The sequence below is a fragment of the Podarcis melisellensis genome (genome assembly GCF_964234715.1).
Source record: "Podarcis melisellensis genome assembly, chromosome: 3".
Classification (NCBI taxonomy): Eukaryota; Metazoa; Chordata; class Lepidosauria; order Squamata; family Lacertidae; genus Podarcis; species Podarcis melisellensis.
The window spans coordinates 80650520-80671909 of NC_138530.1; the positions used below are offsets into that span (position 1 = coordinate 80650520).

At 40.6% G+C, this 21390-nt stretch overlaps 1 protein-coding gene across 1 annotated transcript in view; it reads left to right on the forward strand.

Annotated features, from left to right (window-relative positions):
- SNAP91 (synaptosome associated protein 91) overlaps nucleotides 1-18108 on the forward strand; it is a 66576-nt gene extending 48468 nt beyond the window's left edge. Inside the window, exons 17-30 of the mRNA XM_081904950.1 lie at nucleotides 1317-1424; nucleotides 2054-2344; nucleotides 2554-2634; nucleotides 2786-2857; nucleotides 3699-3782; nucleotides 4866-4949; nucleotides 7661-7804; nucleotides 9967-10116; nucleotides 11253-11283; nucleotides 12277-12388; nucleotides 13776-13856; nucleotides 14790-14894; nucleotides 16029-16131; nucleotides 16609-18108. Coding sequence (XP_081761076.1) covers nucleotides 1317-1424; nucleotides 2054-2344; nucleotides 2554-2634; nucleotides 2786-2857; nucleotides 3699-3782; nucleotides 4866-4949; nucleotides 7661-7804; nucleotides 9967-10116; nucleotides 11253-11283; nucleotides 12277-12388; nucleotides 13776-13856; nucleotides 14790-14894; nucleotides 16029-16121 — 1436 coding nt within the window. The 3' untranslated portion in view covers nucleotides 16122-16131; nucleotides 16609-18108. The remainder of the gene's footprint in view (nucleotides 1-1316; nucleotides 1425-2053; nucleotides 2345-2553; nucleotides 2635-2785; nucleotides 2858-3698; nucleotides 3783-4865; nucleotides 4950-7660; nucleotides 7805-9966; nucleotides 10117-11252; nucleotides 11284-12276; nucleotides 12389-13775; nucleotides 13857-14789; nucleotides 14895-16028; nucleotides 16132-16608) is intronic.
- Nucleotides 18109-21390: the final 3282 nt, after the last annotated feature.

A 21390-nucleotide genomic window follows, 5' to 3' on the forward strand; every position in this document is an offset into this window, starting at 1 on the left:
TTATATGCATGTAGACTCCTTTCTTGCAGACACATTTATGTGCAGGTGCCAGGGACTTGGGCTAGTCAGCATGTGGGCAGAGCCAATTGGCACACCCACTCCTGTGACTTATAGAATGCATTAGTGTATCTCCCTGGATACAGCTAATAAGTTCCCCATACAGACGTACCTTGGATCCCAAACGCCCTGAAACTTGGACATTTTGGCTCCAGAACGCCGCAAACCCGGAAGTGATTGTTCCAGTTTGCGAACATTCTTTTGGAATCTGAACGTCTGGTGCAGCTACCAGTTGGCTGCAGAAGCTTCCTGCAGCCAATCAGAAGCTGCTATTTGGTTTTTGAACATTTTGGAAGTCAAACAGGCTTTTGGAACGGATTCTGTTCGACTTCCAAGGTACGACTGTATTAGATTAATCCTGATAATGGAAAACAGTCTAGGTTAGAAAATCCCACACTACTGCTGGATTATGACTGTAGAAATTTTTAGAGTAATTTCCATTATTGCACAAAGGCATTATTAGATACCCATGGTGTATGGATGATAGTATGTAAGAAAAGGGTGTCAAACTGCTTAGGACAGTATAACCAAAAACTGTAATTATATAATTCTAAGAAGATGCTATATGCTCGGTGTAAGATTATGATTATTATTTTTCTAGTAATTCATCTCCTTAGGGCGTAGGCTGTATATGTTGGAATATCAGTGTAATTCAAGACACGTTGCAAGAGCTATTTAGAGCAAGTGAACATCACTATTGCATTCCTATTGCCATAAAATCAGGAATTGTTGCAGTTTATTGTACAAATAGTTGAAGCCTGCTGGCACAGTTTGTTTCCTAAATCTTAAGAAATGCCCCAGATTTAGAATTATTGTTCAGATACGTATGAGAGAGCTTGACAGAATAGGACAACGTTAATGTCTTAATTACAATTTTTTATCCTAATTGTATACAGTCCATTATTTTGGTCCATTATTTTTTAAAAAACCTTATTTTGGTTGTTACATGAGCATGCTATTCAGAACCCTTATACAATGAATATATGGTCGCGATTCGCTATCCTGCATATCTTGCCTGTGACCCTCAGGCTGTCTCTGCATCCTCACCTACTACAAGTTGATTGAGCAAACAAAACTACCTGCAACAAAAAACCCAAAAAACTCAGGTGGGGCCTTCCCCGCCAACACCCTTGCCTTTCCAGTTTGTATAAGGGAATCTTTTCTATGCCATTTTTAACCTGGTTCTTTTTTTTTTTTTTACTATATTTTCTTCTTCTTTTAATCCTTCTTTAATTTCTGTTCCTAAAACTGCATTCAAGATGCCTTTGCAGCTTCTCCTGGTGAAGCCCCTGCAGCAGCTGAAGGGGCAGCAGCACCAGCTACCCCAACCCCTGTAGCAGCAGCTCTTGATGCATGCTCAGGAAATGGTGGGTTCCATCTCATTAGCTAGTCCGTCATTGTCGTGTTTGTCGTACTGTTGAAATAAACTACATGGCAGTATGTTTGTCTCTCTCTATTTCTCTCTCTCTCTCTCCCCCACCACCCTATGACTTCCTTTAATCTTTTCTCCAACAGCTTGGGAGGTAGTTCTAATCTATCAAGCAGCCCCCCCCACATCTGTAGACCCCCCCCCCAGAGCATGTGTAGAGAAAATGTGGTTAATTTTTTTCTTTTCCAGTGAAGTTCCCCCCACCCCCTTTTTAACTGAAACATCCTAACAATGCCGAACGTTAAAGGTCAGTCAGTGGGTTTCTTCCTGTGGTTGCTACCGTAACGTTATGACAGAGTTACTATAACTTTAGAAGCTTAAAAAAACCAAAACCTTATTTTTTAGGGGTGGGGGTGGGGAAAGCAGTGTTTATTTACCCCTTGGTAAAGATGGTGGAGGCTTAGCTAATGATCTCTTGTGTTTTGTGTTTATGCATAATATACTATATATTTTTCTCTCTCTCTGTGTGTGTGTGTGTGTGTGGTTTTAATCCACACTCTGTGTGGTTTCTCCCCATCTCCCTCCCTACTGATCCCATGTATATATTGTGCCCTTTCCTTTTACAAGACCCCTTTGCCCCATCTGAAGGCAGTGCAGAGGCTGCTCCAGAGCTGGACCTCTTTGCTATGAAGCCCACCGAGACCAGCGTTCCTGTAGTTACCCCTACAACTAGTGCAGCCGCTTCAGTTCCCGCAACTACTCCTACTCCAGCTGCTGCCGTGGCCCCTCCAACCCCTGCTACTACTGCTACTACTACGGCCACTGCCACTACCACTACTGCTACCACGTCTGCTACTACCACTACCACCACCACCACTTCCTCCTCCGCTCCTACTCCTGCTCTAGATATCTTTGGTGGTAATTTGTTTTTAACTCTTTTTTGTTAATTAAAAAAGAATGTTTCTGGGGGAATTGATCCTGGATGTACAGCATATGCAAACAATCTTTTGCACATGTACTGTTTGTGACAATTGGAAAGAAACAAAAAATTCCATGTTGGAGCTGCAAAAACTGCCAAGTCTTGTCTCCCAGAAATGAGTTAAAGACATGTGTGTTCTTGATCTTAGATTTGTTTGAGTCTGCACCCGCTGATGCCTCTGCAGCACCTAAGCCAGATGCTACTCCTAGCATAGACCTGTTTGGTACAGGTAAAGAATAGTACTATCCTTTCCCTTAAAAACCCAAACTCCTCCTTCTCTTAATTGCTTTTCTATTTTGACCAGTATTTTGTGTGAAGCATCTCTCTCTGTTTTCAATCTTCATTTGTTTTCTACTGGGTTTTTCTTTGTCTTCTGCAAGATGCTTTTTCTTCTCCACCAACTGGAGCTTCTCCTGTGCCTGAGAGTTCTCTAACTGGTGATCTCTTATCTGGTGAGTGTGCCTGTTGCTTTCTCTCACATGACTTATCACAACCCTTCCTTTGTTTCAATACAACTCAGTTTGAGCTGCTGAAGAGTCAGTGGTTACTTTCTTCATCGATACAAAGCTGATCTCTCCTCTGTATGCATTTTCGTCAAAGTTTGAAGCAACTTGTGCAACAACATTTCCCAGAGTACTTGGAAAATTATTTCCAGGAAGTCCCATTGGGTTTGAATCTTACCACCTGCTATGTGTGGCAAGGACAATAAAGGTTGCAAGGAAGTCTGGAGAACAAAGAAGTGGCAGTGCTAAGCAGGCTCCATAGAGACCTGGAACTCAATAGAACTCCTGATTTAGTGGGCATGCTTAAGATCATACTGCAGATAAGTAGTAGTGGTAGCATTCCCTTGGTACAGGGAATTTTGGGGGAAGGACTTGTATATGCAAAATTCTCCCTATGATAAAAAGTACTTTTTGGGTCAGTGAGTTGATTTCATAGATGAGACATTATCACAAGATGTTAGCGGAGTGATAAAATATATTTAAAATCCTTATGGGTATCAAGGAAAAATAATGTATGATAAAGTTTGTATGTATAGAAGATAAATAGAAATGGTCAAGGAACTGTGTATGTGTGTGTGGTGTTAAAATAGTTGCACTGCTTGCAAAATGCTTATTTAAAGTACTATAGTGGAAAGAACTAACTTTTGGATACTGCATGAGAAATGTAAAGGGAACACGTGTGCTGATATCTCAGAAGTCAATGTTTATTTACTGTGTTTTCATGGATCCAAGGTAGTTGGATCTCATCACTCCTGATTTGCTTATACTAAATATATCATGCTTACTGCAGTGGATGCATTTGCAGCACCATCGTCCCTGCCCACTGCCTCCCCAGCTAAAGTGGAGTCTTCAGGTGTGATTGACCTGTTTGGTGGTGGGTATTGTTCCTTCTCACCATTAGAGAACTTCACATTTCATTTCATTTCAGTTCCATTTCATTTTTCTTCACTAGAAATTAAAGTTCCTTAACAGTTTTGTTTGTTACAGTTTTTATGTTGTTACTGAATATGCATTTAAACTGTTTGTTATAAAATAAACCATTACCCCCTTTTTATTTATTCCATCATCTCTCCTGATTTCAGCAACATTTCATGCATGGAATTGCTTTCTTGCTTAAATAACTTGAATTATTACATTCTTCACCTACAGTGTGTATAGAGTGCTTTGCAGTGATGCTTTTATATTGCTTGTGTGGTTTCTATTTCCAGCTGCCTAATATCTTTAAGTAACTAGTAAGGAATGGAGTTGAGAAACTTTTGTTGATGTGTTTTCAAATGGGAGAGATATGTCAGTTGATCCCACTTCTGTGGAATTTGATACAAAAGGGCAAAATTGTGGAAGCTTATCATATTTTACAAATTTGAGAATCTGAATTTGACTGTACCTTAATTATGCTTTTTCCATTCAATGCCTGGAAAATATTTCCCTCTAAAATATTTGCATACATGTGTTTATTTTCTGTACAATCAAGCTTTCCGTCAGTTTGCCAATGATGGCAGGGAGGGAGAGTTTTTTTTTGCAGAAAGCTGAGCTTCCATTTAGACAGAAATGGTGAACCTATGGCCCTCCAGCTGTTACTGGACCAGACTCCCATCATCCCTAACTACTAGCAATGTCGGCTGGGGCTGATGGGAGTTGGAGTCCAACAACATCTGGAATGCCACAGGTTTCTCCTTCCTTCAGTAGACTGTACCTAAGTGATTTGCTTCAGATCAGCGAATGCAAACTGGTAATTCAGTAGGGTGGTATAGGATAGCTTTCTTTTGCTTTCTTCTGGAAGAGCTGTGATCAAAACTTACTAATATCCTTGGTGGTGGTTTTTCTACAGCCATGAAAAATGGCACTTGTCTTGTTTTGGTAGTCCAGGGTTGTGTGATTTGCCCCAAACTTGTACATTAACCTACTCATTGTTTAAACCCTCTTGCCTTTTATTGCTGTCTCATGGAAATACCTATAGATGCTTTTGGAAGTAGTGCTCCTGAACCCCAGCCTGCAACCCAAGCTGCTTCTAGCTCCTCTGCTTCCGCCGACCTATTGGCTGGTAATGAAAAACAATTATGTGCCATTCTTAACATCATGGTGGTAGTTTTTTAAAAAAATATTTTTAAATATTTCTTTACTTGAGCGCAGGTATTGGGTGATCGCTTACAGAAGCAGCAAGCTTCACTCCATTTGGTGTATTAGAAAACATGACTCTGAGCCAGGGGTGGGGAACATTAGGCCTCTGCAGTGCTAAATTCCTTCAGGGTAAGGGAAGTGGTTGAGGACCACCTGCTCAAGTGGGTGGAGTCAAAACACACACCACCTCTGTCTGTCATGTTCTCTCTCTCTCTCTCTCTCTCTCTCACACACACACACGTAGAAACATCTTAGCTTGCCTTTCTTGGAACGCATTGAAAAGAGGAAGTCATTTTTTTCAGTGCTAAAAGCTTAGCTGTAACTCAGTAGAATTTCACAGGGAAGTAGGAAGTAATGTGATGTGAGAAACCTGATATGGAGGCCTAGTAAGCCACTTTCAATCTACAGGCCAGAGATTTCTCACCACTGTTCTAAGCCAATAGAATTGTGTTGCTGCTAGTTCTGTTTAGCCAGTCAGGATGAAGAAGATATTTTTCTGTTCTACTGATGCAAAGCAAAGTATTTGCAGAGACATCATTTTGACGCTTTTCGTTAGCCTAAATTTATTCAATGAAACGTTTAATTAAATGAACTAGAGATTAATATCCTAAGAGTCCGCATGGTGCCATAGTTAGCATTAGACTAAGACCAGGGAGATCTTTTGGTTAAAATTCCCACTCTCTGATCATGGCACCACCTCCACTCACGCAGCACAGTATGTGTCACCCAGTTGTTCAGATCAAACGTGGTACATGTGCTTACAGGATTTTTGATGTTGCCCCAAATTCCTTGAAGTAAAAATGGGATAAAATGTATTTGAATGAAACAGAGAACATTAAACAACAACAAAAAGCCCTGACCTGAGAGAGGTTTGGCTGATTTGAGGCACACAAAATTAGGGGACGTAGTTATTTGCCTAAGATGAATGTCCAGAACAGAATTGTCTGTATTTGCACGCCTCTAAAGAGAACACAAGAAATGCTATTCCAAGGGTGCCTTCCTGACAAGAACAATATTTCATCAAAGCCAACCTATCATGTTTATAGTATGGAGGCATCCTTTTCTTGTGGAGGCAGTTCCACCTGGTCCTCTAAAACGTATTGTAGAAAGCCCTTTCCCACAATGCATCCATTTCACGGGCTGCTCAGTAGCAATGCTCTCTGTTACTCATTATTAGTAGCAATGCCATTAGTAAGTAGCACGTTTACACCATAGATGCAATTGTGCTTGCTTTTTTGTGACTTTGATTAGGCTTCAGCAATAACATAAGTAAAGGCAGAGCTTTTAAAGCATGAAAGCGGAGGTGCCAAACATTTAGTTCTTGATTCATGCAGCGGCAGATATAAAAAGTTGGAAGTGTAGAGAAATCCAGGCCCTGGGTCTGAATGTGTCCCTTCAGGCCTCTCTAGCTGCCCCCCAGAATTCTCCCTAAGGAACACCTCTCAATGGACCCAATAGACGTTCTCCTTGAGGGCTTTTGCACAGCCAGATAGTGCCCTTGAACTCTGATAGCATCTCTTGCTTCCCTGGTTGAAGGATAGAGAGGGGTGTGTTTAAGGTGTATAGAAACTAGCCTACTGTACAAAGCTAAAATCTGCATCCATTTCTCTGCCCACCACTAGCAGGTCTCCCCTGGAAGGCTGCCCAGAGGATAATGCAGCCCTTGGGTTGAAGGTGGTTTTCCACCCCTGCTTTGGCTTCTAGTTCTTGACGGCTTTTGTGGCTTTATCAGACCCTTAGTAATAAGACTGACTTAAGCCTTCTTAGCTGTATTATTTTGCCTTGCAGCCCAAAGGAAGCACATTACTGCTTCAGCCCTCTTCTCTTGCCTACTGCCAATTGTTTATTTTGCTCAAGTTAATGCAATGAGTGAAAATGGGGTTTATAATTGAAATGTGTGCACAAATATACCCTCCAGCTTAGATAATTGCTAACTAACTCATGGCTGCTACGCAGATGACGATGTTTACGAATTTCTCAGAACTAATGCACTAGAAGGGCAGTAAAAGGAGTAGCAAAATATTGGAGTGCTCTCTGATTCAGAAAATGTACCTTGATAGTACAGTACACAAATATGTCAAAAGAGCAGCATAGCCATGTGTACCATAATGTGTCCGATGAGATCATATGTCCTTCACTGCATTATTCCTAGCTTGGGACACTTGCAGGCTCCAAACAATGAATAAAGCTGGTCTATATATTTCGCAAGTGATTATATAATTATTAGAGTTTCTTTTTCCCTCTAATGTAGAATCACAGCAAATGGTCAAAAGTAACTTTTGAGTTGTTGGCAGTAAGTGTGCAAGCTCTTACATCAAACCTTATCTCAGCTCTAAATTGATCTTGCAGCAATTAAGTACCGAAGGGAAGGAAATGATACAGCAAGCCACTTTGATCCCTGATAGTTTGATCAGGACAAGAGGGGTTTTTTTAGTATTAAGTCCTACCATAAAGTGTTCTGAGAGGATGGATGTGCAACAGTCCCCAGTTGTTCTGCTATGTAAAGCAAGAAATAGTACCATGTATCCAAAAACTTGCTTCGCCCCTTAAGAGTATCCAGATCTGTGTGTGCTGGCCAGCTTTTAGTAGTTATCTAATTACTTTCTCATTTCTCCCTCTTTCATTTTTCCGCAGGTTTTGGGGGTTCTTTTATTGCTCCTTCTCCTTCACCTTCCCCTGTTACTCCAGCTCAGGCTAATATACTACAGCCCAATTTTGAAGCTGCTTTTGGAGCATCACCCTCACCTTCTCCTGGCGGCACTTCCTTTGATCCCTCAGGTGAGTTGGGGTGTTTTGTTTCTGTGAATTTCCAGAACAAAATGCTGATTTCATTTATGAGATGAGATGCTGTTACAACTCTACCTGATGTGCAAAAGGGCATTCAGAAGGATTTCTTTGGAGGCTTAAAAATTTCCTGCCTTGTGCTCCTTTGAAATGGGTAAACGTTTAGCGCAGTGTAAATGGAAGCAAAGTTCCTGTCACGCAGTTGTCTTTCGTAGGGTTTAAACACAGATCAAACCAAAGTCCTCTCTTTGCATGTGCATGTTTGTTTAAAGGAAACTCCTGAAACTGCAGACACTTTGTACTGTTTATTCAGTATATGGATGTGTGGTCTTGCTATTTTTGCTGAGCCTTTTCCAAGCGTGCATGGCACAAAAATGTTAGATATAATGGACTTCCAGGGTGTTCTTCCCTTGACATAAAGCTTAACCTTTCATCACTGCTCTGTCGTTTTCTGTTTGTATCTCTTTCATTCTATACTTTCATGCTGGGGCCTTGCTACAAATTTGCAATTTGGGTGAGTTCTGCAACAGAATAAATAAAAACAAAATATTTTAGTATTGCTTTGCTTTATTTGATCGCTTGTCGGAGCATAGTGCAAGTTGGCTTACTAACATTGGCATGCACATCTGATGTGAATAGGTGTACTCACCATGTAATGTTGGTCTGGCTTAGAAATTGCTACCTAATTAGGTATAATGGGATGAGATCCTCTGGGTTGTGGTATACTTTTCCAAATGTGATATTTGAGCTGGAAAAGTTAGGCCAATCCATGGCAATATTATATTCTTTCTGATACCTTCTAAAGCAAAACTTTTAAAGGAAAAAATATAACCCACTATCGTAGCTTGTAGATGTCAGAAATGAAATGCTTTTGTGGTTTGGAAAACTTACTGTGCAGTTAGTTTTCCAATGGACGTCACAATAGGCTTATTGATACTTCTGTCCCAGGAATTCTTACTACAAGTTATCTTCTCTGGCTTTCTTACCCTTGTTTAATGTTGAGCAGGTTTTATGTTTTCCAATTTTCTTTGCACCCACAACTATCCATTCTTCCTGACACACTTAATGTGTACTGTTACAAGAACTACCTAGACAATCCCAAGGAGAATTGGCCAGATGTTTGCCATAAAGTATGCTGAGATAGAAATTGGAGGTCAAAAATACTTGTTATAGAGAAAATTCAAGGAGATATTCTGAAACTTCCCATGTTTGCCTGCCAGAAGCAATAAAACCATTGCCATATGGTGTCCCTAATTTTCTCTTCGCCATATGTAAAAACTAAATGTGGGGTAGTTCAGATGTTTTTGAAAGGAGAAAGATTAAAAAGTTGGCTACAGAGAATTAAACTTGGGGATATCATAGTTATTGAATGTAGTTTATGAAAAGACTATCTGATGGCAATTCCTTCCACATCTGCAATTCTGCAGCAATCACAATTCATTTCAGTAGTTACCTAACTCCATGCTTTCTTTTCTGGTCTTAGAAAGCTGATTGGCAAGTGGACTGTGATACCTTGAATTCATACACAAATAGAGGCCTACTGTCTAGTTCAGTTGTTCTTCTCACCACAGGGAAAAATGAAGGGATGGAGTGTGCAAGCCTGAGACCTACTCCTAACCTCTCCCAAGGACTATCCTGGGGGAAAACAGTGTCCAGACAGATGCCCTGTTTGACATTTAAGAATGTAACAAAGACCCCATAGAAGATTCTTGTAGTATAATAATACGTGGTCTTGTCTTGATATTTTTTTAAAAACAACAACCCATAACTTCATTTCTCTTTCCATCTGAATTCATGGTAATGGTATTGGAAGCTAAGCAGTGTTGAAATGCAGGGTATTCTACATCTTAAGAGGTTTCCAAGGTAAAATACTAGTCATCATTTGGATCTCTTCAGATTATTCATTAGAATAAATTATATACAGGATTAGAGTAAGATTCAGTGTGTTAGCCAGATAGCTTGCATGCATGCCTTCCATTGGCATTACATTAACATTAAATCTATGTGATGGTGGTACTCAGATCTGTAGTGATTGTATGTGTTACAAAGTTCATGGTTTGACCATTTTGGATGTCAGTTGCCTCGACCCATGTTAACCCAGGCCGTGCTTTACAAAAGATTGGTGCCCTAAACTACTGCTCTTTTTTAATCTACAGTGTTTGATGGCTTAGGTGACCTCCTTATGCCAACTATGGTGCCATCTGGTCAACCGCTCTCTGCTTCAGGAATAGCTGCCTCTTCTACTTCAGCTGCAACCAAAGGCATTGGAAGTGATCTTGATTCCTCTCTCGCAAACTTAGTAGGGAGTAAGTTTGGGAAACTTCAGTGCTTGGAAGTGGGTTTCGCTTTGTTTTTTTCGGTGACCCATGGTGTATCATACTAATCAGTTGGACATGATTTACACTCATTGTGCGTCTGTTGTGTATCTCTTCAATAGTTATTGAAGAAGGATGTGTTTCTTCCCCTATAGGAAGACAAAGTGATGAGGTTTTCATTTTCTGTGTGACAGGAAATTCCTGTTCTCGTCCTGAACTTGTGACACTGAAGCATATACAACACTTTTTATATTGCTGAGTTGGCTCAATTCTACAAGTTAAGCAAATCACTTGAAGACATTTTTTTTAAAAACTAGATAGTAAATGGAAGAATAATAGTTCAAATAAAATTACTCACATTCCTAAGAGTAGCGTTTAAAGTGAGAAGTAGAAAATTAAATTTGTGGTTACATGGATGGCCAGTAAATGCTACCTAAAATAAGCATTGATTTCTGGCTTTACCTTATGCTTCAGAGATTAACACTCAGATGACAGTAATAAAGGCCATGTGTTTGCATGAAGATGCCCAGAACAGATAGGATTATGAAATTGCATCTCAGTGTTGCATCTGTCCTTGAATACTGTGAGAGTTTGATATATTGTGCGTTATTTTCATTTCAGTCACTTTTATATAGCTGAATAAATGCTGCTTAAGTCTGTTGACCCTTAATGATTCAATGAGCTCAAAATTGCATTCATTAGTCAGTGGTTTCATTAAGTCAAGAATGGAGAACCTGTGGCCTTCCAAATGTTGAATCCCCTTTCCAATCATTCCTGACCACTAGTCATGATAACTGGAAATGTTGGGAGTCCAACACCATCTAGAGGAGAGTTTATCAAACGTGCATCTCCACCTGTATTTGTACTACAAGCTAGGAGGACCAGTGGTCAGGGATGATGGAAATTGTGGTCCAAACCTCGATCTAGAGAGTCGCTGGTTCCTCAGAACTGCTGCTAGATGGCAACTGAACCAATTCTCCAACTCATAAAGCTGTCTTATACCATGTTCCTATGTATCAAATGATCAGGCATATTTTGGTCGTTGTAAGAACTGTTGAAATAGATGTTGATATTTTTATATGCAAGTTGGGCAAAACTGTTTTCAAATTACCTTTCCATCTTTGCAGATCTTGGAATTTCTGGTACAACATCAAAGAAGTAAGTAGCTAGTAAAATCAAAATTCCAGACATGAATATACTGTACTTTTTACTGACTGACTTTGCATTTGTGGTGCTTCTATTTATTAGTAGTATTTTTAATGAAACTTCTGCTTCCGCTTCCCTATAAACAGTGGCGGAGCTTTATGCTCTGGCACTGGGGAGCGGAGAGCAGGGCTGGTGCGTGTCCTGGGGGTGGGGCGCACCAGCCGCAGGGGCAAGGCGCCCGGGGAGGGGGGGGCAGCCACAATGGCACCCTACTGGGATTGCGCTGCTGGGGGCGGTGCACTCCCCTCACACTCCTCTTGGTTATGTATTCTTTTAAATCCATTCTTTGGAAAGATGACAAAAATAGAATGGTTCTTTCAGTAAAAACCTGGTCTCTTATGACAGAATGGACTGCTAGTACTTCTCTCCACAGTTTCATAAGTGAAAGCTTTATGAATTGCTGTATTTTCCATTGCATACTGAGGATTAAGGAACATTGTACAGGCATACCTCAGAGGTGTTGCGGGTTTGGTTCCAGACCACCACAATAAAGCTAATATTGTAATAAAGCGAGTCACACACACACAAAGTTGTTTCCCAGTGCAGGTAAAAGTTATGCTTGCATTACACTGTGGTCTATTAAGCCAGGCCCCCAAGGCTGCAGGGGGGGGGGAGGGAGGGAAAGCTGACTCCAGCGCTATGCCAGCTGCACTCCCATGGCCAGAAAGTGGCAGCGGTAGCAGGAGGCTTCCTTCCACTGGAAGTGGCAGCCTGCCTACAGCTGCACCTGTCTCCTTTTAAGGAGCAATATCTGCAATAAAATGCAAAGTGAAGCACAATAAAATGAGGTATACCTGTATTTCATTTTGTAATCTAAAAGCCAGTAGTAGTGCAAATCTAAACATTGCTTTTGTTCCAGCCCAAAATATTGCACTATTTCCAGTTCTGTCCCTTAGCTGGTTGGTTGGTTGATTGATTAGCATTCAAAATCATTGTCTGTTTTAGGGGAGATCTTCAGTGGAACGCAGGAGAGAGGAAGTTGACAGGAGGAGCCAATTGGCAACCCAAAGTAGCACCTGCAACATGGTCAACTGGCGTTCCTCCAAGTGGCCCAATGGTATGTAGTGTTGTTGATACTTCTTATTTTTAGTGAAATGCATATGAATTGATCAGCCGTTTCAATAGACTCTGCCACAAGCAAGAGCTTTGTCACCCTAGAAAACCATTATTACGGGCTGGATTGTCTGAAGTCTGTTTACGCTAACGTTAGAAAGTTTAGGAAATGTATATCCCATCCTACTATTGTTTAAATTATGTAGTTATCTTATCATTTGTTCCGGGAGCATAACACTTCCTTAGTGTTTGAATGAAAGCATGTTTTCAATTTATGCCTCCTGTACCTTTAGTATAAATGCTTTTGTTCACTATACCCAACCTTACTTCAGAGAATAATCCAGAGTGCTAACAAACCATGGGAAACTAGAATATTTGTTGAAAACACTGTTGTTAATAGTGTTGCTGGTTGTTGTGAAATAATCCACCACCTTGGGACAGCAGTCTGAAATATAAAAGCTTTCAAATTAAACAAGAAAATATTCAGCCAATATTCTAAAACAGTAAAGAGACAGGGCCTGGCAAATCTCAATTTATTATGTGGGGTAGGCACCATTCCATAGAAAGCTCTGCCTCTGGTTGCTGCCCACTGCCTGACTAGCCTCACAGGGCTGCATAATCTGAAACAGAGTGTCCAGTGATGATCTGGGGAAGAACATATGGGAGAAACCGTTTGTTGTGGTCCCCTGCCCCCAAGTCATTTAAGGCTATAAAGCCCCTTGAATTGAGCCAGGAAATGAACTGGCAGCCAGTGCAGTAAAAACAAGATAAGCATGGTGTGATCAAAATGCCTAGCTACAGTATCCTAGTGCCACATTTTGCACCTCTTGCCATCACATGGCGACAGTATGGCCAGTTCAAGACCCAGCATGTTTCAGAGTTCTAGATTGTGGCAGTTTAGTGGAAAGGGGTTGCACACAAGGCGGGAACTGGGGCCAAAGTCACTGTGTTCGGATCTGGCTATGAGCCTGTCTGCTAGAGAAACAAGTGAATAACGTAGAGAAGTTGAATATTTTCAAAGGTAGCTCTGAATAAACCCAGAACTTTGTAACATTCGACAAACTAAATTGATGACTGTATGTTAGGTTTTTTTTAAATTGTATAACTGTAAATCCTTGAGGGGCAGGGGTACCTTTACCTTTACCTTTAAATCCTTGAGACTTACGTGAAAGGCGAGTTAACAAGGAAGAGGAGGATAATTGCTAGATGACAGCTTTTAATACAATTAATCTGTCCTGTGTTGATTTAACTTTGGCAGGATGTGGAAATGGCAGGATGGGCTTCTGTAACGAGTGTTGAACAGTGACTTAATGTTGGAAGTGAGTGTGTGCGTGCGTTCATATCTATATAATCTGTAATAAGTGTCTGGTGTTTGTTATTCTGGTTTCTAGACAGGATCTGGAGCTCCAGCAGGTGCTGCCCCTCCTACATCAGGTGCCCCCCCTGCACAGCCTGCACCAGGATTTGGAATGGTGAGTGACATTTAATAATAGAGATTGCATTTGATCAGTCATTTTCTTAAAAAACAAAACAAAAAAACAATGACAGGAAGGATTGCCACCACCTGTCACTTAACCTTTGCTTCCTTTTTAAGTTGCTTATGGCCAAGACTTGTATATTTTGCCCTTTTTTAAAAAAAAAAGTCAGCATTCAGCAGGAGGAAAAACAGAAGTCAGCCCACATTACCGTTTTTGTAACCTTGCTTAACTTGGATATTTTGCATGCTTCTGGAAGGAGCAAGAAAACTATGCAGAACTCTGAAGCTCTGCCCCAGGAATCTTTCCTCAGTCCTGCCTTCTTAGTTTTCATCAGACATTTGTCACACACTGAAGTTTATCATTTGAACCTTGAAGAGCAGGAACATGTTCCCTTTAAAAAAGGATACATCTGATGCCAATCGATGCACCGAACACCCATTTCTATGCTTGTCACTGCACAATACACAGTGCACTGCATAAGGAGTTTGCTGGGGTTTGCTAACAGATTACAAAGGGTGTTGGTCTTCATCTGGTTGGTTAGGACTCAGTAATGGATTACAGCCTGATCTAAGGTGGCAGCACTACCACCATACAGATAGATAGATAGTAGTAGTAGTAGTAGTAGAAGAAGAGGAAGAAGAAGAAAATAAGTCCCACAATGCATGCTTGGGTTAAAGGTGAGTCCCAGGTCTGAAAAAGTTGACAACTACTGGCAATAGAGCATACAACCTACCTGAAGTGTGCATTGTTGTTGTTGAGATTTGATTTTTGTATAGTTGAAATCTGGCACACTCATTGCACTGTGCATACCTGAAAGGATAGAGGCTAGCAGTACCTGTCTTGCCAAGATGTTGTCAGCCAGCTAAGACTCAAGCTTGCCTTGTTTGTACTGCATGCATCCTTCATTGTTCTCTTAATACTTCCCAGCAACCTCCTGGATCAGGTGTCCCAATGATGCCACAGCAGCCGGTTATGTACGGACAGCCTATGATGAGGCCGCCATTTGGAGCAGCTGCAGCAGCTGGTGCACAAGTAAGGGCTAGCCATTTCTCTCTAGAAGGTCTTTATTATTATTATTTTTTGAGCAGCTTAGCTTTTATGTCTCCTCTTTCGTCCTGTGACCCTCTCCTGTATTTTCAGCAATTTACCTTTTAAACTCCTTTGAGTGTTTTAAACATTTAAATTATTACAGTCGTACCTTGGAAGTCGAATGGAATCCGTTCTGGAAGTCTGTTCAACTTCCAAAACGTTTGGAAACCAAAGCTCGGCTTCTTGATTGGCTGCAGGAAGCTCCTGCAGCCAGTGGGAAGCCTTGTCGGATGTTTGGCTTCCAAAAAAAGTTCAAAAACTGGAACACTCACTTCCGAGTTTTGATCGTTCGGGAGCCGGAACATTCGACTCCCAAGACTCCCCACGGTACGACTGTATTACAATATATTTTGGCTTCCATGCAGAGCAGTTGCATTTCTGCAGTAATACAAAATGCTTGCATGCCACTTTCCTTTAGCAGAAGAAAATGGGTTTATCGCATCCATTTTCTTTTGTGATTGTAGTTGCTATCCTCAATACAAGTTAGGTAAATAAATCATCAAGTAAAAAATATATAAATAGTAAAATGCATTAGTTTGTACTCAACATCATCAAACTGGAGAAGATAAAGTTCCTTTCTAAACAAAACAGCGTTCTGGGTCAGGGAGCTCCATGAAGCAGGTGCCATGTTGGAAAAGGCCCTGCCATCCTCCTAGATTATACTTCTATTACAAGGGAGCACTAAAGCAGGATCTCTGTTCCAACGGCTGGATTAAATGTAAACTACTGAAAACTTCTTCTGTTGGATATAAACCACTATCTCCTCATTTGTCTTCAAACTTACCTGCCAGTACTGACTGCAGGAAGCACAACTTAAGTGCAGAAGTATACCCACTACAGTGTGTTCCATCCCTAGATATGCTTAACTTAAAATGTGTCTAAAGTAAGTTACATCTGTGGGACAGGTGTAACATTGGAATGGTTTTCATCTTCAATCTATTGCATCTTAATTTTGTTCGTAGGTGAATCCTAATATTTATCTTACCGTTGTCCTTATACTCTGCTCTTCTCTTCTCTCTCTTTTTTTGTTTGTGTGTTTGTTTCATGCTCTTCTTGACTGATGGGAAACCCGTTAAGCTCTCTCCAAGTCCTACACCTGCCACTCAGAGTCCCAAAAAACCACCAACAAAGGACCCATTAGCGGATCTTAACATCAAGGATTTCTTATGAACTGTTTAAGGTATAGGATTGCCGGACCTATTTACTTACTTGAGCTTTCTTTTCTGGCATTTGCTTAGGTGACTGAAGTCAAATAACTAATTTTTCCTAAGTTTGGAAGGTTTGAGCAGTGGGCTTCCAAATATTACTGGTTTCTTGTGCATCAGCAACATTTGGTGTCCCCATGCCTCTCGCCTTCCTTCCCAAGTCATTGTTTATGTTAGATCTTACAATGATTTATGTGGAAATTATTCAGTTTGGCTGTGTATTTTTTTGATGTTTTATTTATTGTTTATGACTACTTTTGTTATGTTGTAAATGTATTTTTTCATGTTGTAAGCCGCCTTGACCATGGTTTGAACTATGGAAAGGCGGCATACAAATAAAAATTATGTTTGTATCCTGGTAATGCCAGATCATGAAACTAATTCAAATGCTTGTTGCTTAGTTTTTCTCTTTTGCTCTCTCTCTCTCTCCCCCCCCCTCCCAACTTCCACAGCTGTAGTTTTCTGTCAGGATAACTGAAGATGCAAGCTTGGAATCTACAAACAAGACTTTTGTTGCTCGGAGTTGTCCAAGTGAGCCACCACTACCAAACCCAGTGCTTACAGATTTCTCTCCTACTTCCAAAACGTGTAGCACAGCTGTGAAAGTGAACATTAGGAATGTGTACTATCTTAGTTGTTATCCCTCCTCTCTCTCTCTCTCTTTCTCAGTTTGTGTACTTGGGTTATTATTTATGTGTTTTACAACTTTAACAATGGATGTATGTTTCTGATGCCTTCTTAGTGCTTTTCTGAACCTATCCAATAGGGGCAGACTATGCAGCTGTTGTGTGGTGAGCCATTTGGAGCGATGTGTCTGTGTTTCTGGAGGTCTCCGTGTAAATAACTTTGGCAAACCTTCTAAAAATTTTCCCTTTTGAAGTCCAGTTTCTCTTGTATATCTGTTATACAAAATAATAGTGTAATGATACCAAGGTAGTAAGAAAAAAAACACTCTCAATCCTACAAACTCTTTTTGTGTGGAAAATGTCCCCCCCCCCCCAAATGCAGGATTCTGAATTTGTTGTGGAATATGTTTTATTTTTGTGGCACTGTACATGTTAAAGATAATTTTAAAAAGTAATATAAAAGAGAGCTCCCATTTAATACATCTTCTTTCAAGTTGATTTGCAAAGAATTTTTTTCAAAAAAATATATATTGAACATACCTTATCAAATTTATTTTAAAATATTTAAGGGACTTTTGTTTCCCATTTTAAAACCAGCTTATTTATCAGCTCTTATTTTAAATGCACTGAAAATAAGTAAAGGGCAAGTTCCTTGCCATGTTGCTAAGAGTGGGGGGGAAATCCTAGCTGGGCAGACATTTTAAGGATTGTCAGGTTAATTAGGTCGCTCAGTGTATCTGTTGGCAAATCATGAATAATTTTTATTTTATTTTTTATTTAGCTTTTATGTACATCAGTTAGTTTGGTGCTTTTCTGTACGAGCCTTGGACTAGTAGTGTTTTTTCCATTCCCATACACCGCTGTGTATCTTCCGTACTGTCTGTGATTAGAGGTTGCACTAAACTGGAAAACTGCACCCTTTACTGTAAACAGAGAAAAAAATTGTGTTCCTTTAAACGTTTTAGTTTGTTCTCTCATACTGTTTGTGCTGATGGCTTGGCTTAAGATTTTTGACTCCTTAATAAGGTCACTGTTGATCAGTGTTACAAGTGGCTTGGCAGCTCTTTGTAAAAGCATATTAGGTTGGAAAGATGTTCACCTAAGTCTTTCAAATTAACTATTTAATCAATATATGGTACCATTTTTAAAAAAGTGGTTGTATCTGAACTTATTGTGGGGATAACATACACTGTAATGACAGAGAGTTAGAGAGAGAGAATTTCAAAGTGGGTTTTCTTTGTATTTTGATTTGAGGAAAATCCCAGTGCATGTGTACCCTCTGAGATGCAATAAAACACCTTGATCAAAGTAAATTAAAACACAAAAGTTGTGTCCTTTGATTGTTGCTCTGACTTCGCCATTTGGTGCTTCTCGTAGGGACACAATAGCTGCTGACTACAGTTTGACATGCTTGTTCAGAGCAGGAGAGAGAGGTCTTGCTCTTTGAGTCTGCTGGCATTTTAAATCTGACAGCTGCTAGAGAATTCTCCAGCCTACTAAAGCAATTGTGACTGGCAGTACAACCATATGCCTTTTTTGCTCAGAAGTCAGTCTTGCTGTATTCAATGAGGCTTACTCCCAGGAAAGTGAACCAGAAGAAGGTAAGAAGGTGAGGAAAAGGGAGGTATATGAGCAATAGTGAGAGAGAGTGTGATCTATGGATGCATGGGGTGTGTTTTGAGAGTGAGAAGGAGCAACTATGGATTTGAGGGGCTGGGTCTGACCCAAATCCACTCTAGCTCGTGGATCACAAGGTTCTGTCACAAAAAAGTCCCATAAGCCCCCACCATCACCCCCCTTAAAACCCCGCACCTTGGTCTATAATAGTACCAGAGAATACAGTGGTACTTCGGGTTAAGCACTTACCATATTTTTTGCTCTATAAGACGCACCAAACCACAAGACGCACCTAGTTTTCGGAGGAGGAAAAATATTCTGAATCTCAGAAGCCAGAACAGCAAGAGGGATCGCTGCACAGTGAAAGCAGCAATCCCTCTTGCTGTTCTGGCTTCTGGGATAGCTGCACAGCCTGCATTCGCTCCATAAGACGCACACACATTTCCCCTTACTTTTTAGGAGGGAAAAAGTGAGTCTTGCAGAGCAAAAAGTACGGTAATTCATTCCAGAGATCCGTTCTTAACCTGAAACTGTTCTTAACCTGAAGCACCACTTTAACTAATGGGGCCTTCCGCTGCTGCCGCGCCGCCGGAGCACGATTTCTGTTCTCATCCTGAAGCAAAGTTCTTAACCTGAGGTACTATTTGTCAAACAATAGGATCAATACGGACCGTCGTGAATGACCTGTGAATGTAGCTTCAAAAACTAGCACTGGATATGAAGTAAGTGGTAATGTGAACATACCCATAGTGACCAGAATTATATATACATAGCTATTGTTCAGTCATACAATATATTATACAGACATTATGAGATCGATTGTTTTTGATGCCTTGCCAGTAGCAGCCACATATTGAGTCAACACTTCCATTGCACTCTCCACCACAACCCCAAGATACCTTTCCTGATTAGTCTCACTGCTAGCTCAGACCTCCCCCCTTCCTCTTCTCTGTGTATAAAATCGGGGTGGGGGTTAGCCCCATGTGCATCACTGCTCATCTCTTAAAGTATGAACACATCAAAAGATGTAGTCCCAATACAGATCCTTGGATGAACCCCAATTCTATCTTCTGCTTTGAGAAGTCTGCATTTATTCCTACTCCCTGCTTCCTGTTATTTAACTAGTGAGCAATCCATAAGAGGACTTCTATATTTATCCTATGACTTTTAAATTCACTCAGGAATCTTTAGTGAAGGACTTTAAAGTCCGGGTAAAGAGTATCCACCGGTTCGATCTCATCCATATGCTTGTTGACATTCCTAAAGGTTAGTGAGATGGGTCGTTTTATCTTAGCACTTTTCACCAAAGCTTTCCTTAAACAATATTTTTCATCAAAACAGGCCTGTAATTGCCTGGATCCCTTTTTGAAAATCGGCTGCTTTCCAGTCCTCTGGTGCAGAGGAGAATGTAGCATCAGAAGCTGCCATTCTATTCAATTGAATGATCCAGTAATGCGCGTCTCAGGCAGAATTTAATTTCTAGGTAAGTAGCTAAGGCAGCAACTCATTTTCAAGTGGGAAATTTTCTATAGGGTATAGATTATTTCACACATTCAAGTGAGAGATTATGTGACTGTAGTAACTATTGGTCACCATAGTGTTGCGGATATTTCTGCGTAAAGCTAAGCCATGCACAGAAATGGGAGAGTCAGTGAGCAGGAAGATTCCCAGGCCTGTGCTTAAGAACCCCATAGTCCAGGCTGTACCGTAAGAGGAGTTATTGGAGAAGAGGTGGGTTTGGCTATCCTCAGGGTGAGTCTGAAAATTGTATTTTCAGGCTGGTGATTTGGGGACAATTTTGGGCCTTGAAGACTTAGTTTAATGCTCAAAATTAAACAGGTCTGTTCAGGAACAAATCCCCTTAATTTTGGTGAGCCTTGGTTTCTAAGTACAGACACCTATGATTGACACCTTAATCTCGATTTTTCTAAATAATTCTGCACTGCTGGGCTATGTAAAAATCAAAGGGAAAAGTTATTTGTGTACGTGTTAGGTGAAGGATACTGTGGAGTTCTTGGACATTTAATCCCCTTGGTCAAGTCTGGACATGTTTAGGTTGCATTATTGGGAATTACTGCAAAGTGTTGAGAGCGGACCTTCTTAGCATACTTCTATTTTAATCTTGAGATAGGTTTTCAAGATACAGCTGGAGTAGTGTTTCTAAAAGTCTGGCTCCCAATGTGCTCCTGGTTCAGTCATGTAATGAGGGGCTCCCCCCTTTTCCTGGGCTTTTCACCCAGTCAACAGAAAACCATCGCGGTTGTGATGCCCCTTTAAAAGACTGGCTCCCTCCCTCTTGTCTTTTCCTTCCCTGTATGGTACTCTGTTTATTGTGTGCTTATGCGTATATTGACATTAAAAATGAAACATAAAATATAAACTTGCTGGCTGACTTGTTCTGGCGTTTTCTGCTGTAGAGAACTTGAAAGGGGGGTTAGTTTAAGTGGACAAGTGGTCCTGTTTCAAAATGTTTGAGAAGCAGTGAGCTCAGGACAGGCTTTTGGATCTAAGGCTGCCCTCTGCTGGCTATATGGATAATAAAAAATACCTAACACAGTTAAGGTGTGAATCTCCAGGTTCCTGGTTCAATATTAATCCTGATTTGCTTGCCCAAAGCTAATGGTTACAAAAAGGGGTGTGTCAACACGAGGGCCTTAGGCTGCTCTTTCCATGTGTGTGTTTGTGTGTCTTTGTGTACATAAGCACTTTCCATTTATGCCTCCCAAATCTTTTTTGATGGTTTCCTATTGACATTAGTGGCTGGTGTTTGAGGGGATATATTTCTGTGGTGTGGTATGGTGCGTTGTCACCTCCCCTAAATTAGTATTTCCTCCACCCACAAACATGTGCACAACCTTTTTAAAAAAAAGCTACCCCAAAACATGTTTTTTTTCTTTCTGAAATTCAAAGTTTTCACTCTATTAGATTTTCACAGGATCATAGAATTTCAGGGTTGGAAGGGTCCCCAAGTGCCATCCAGTCCAGTCCCCT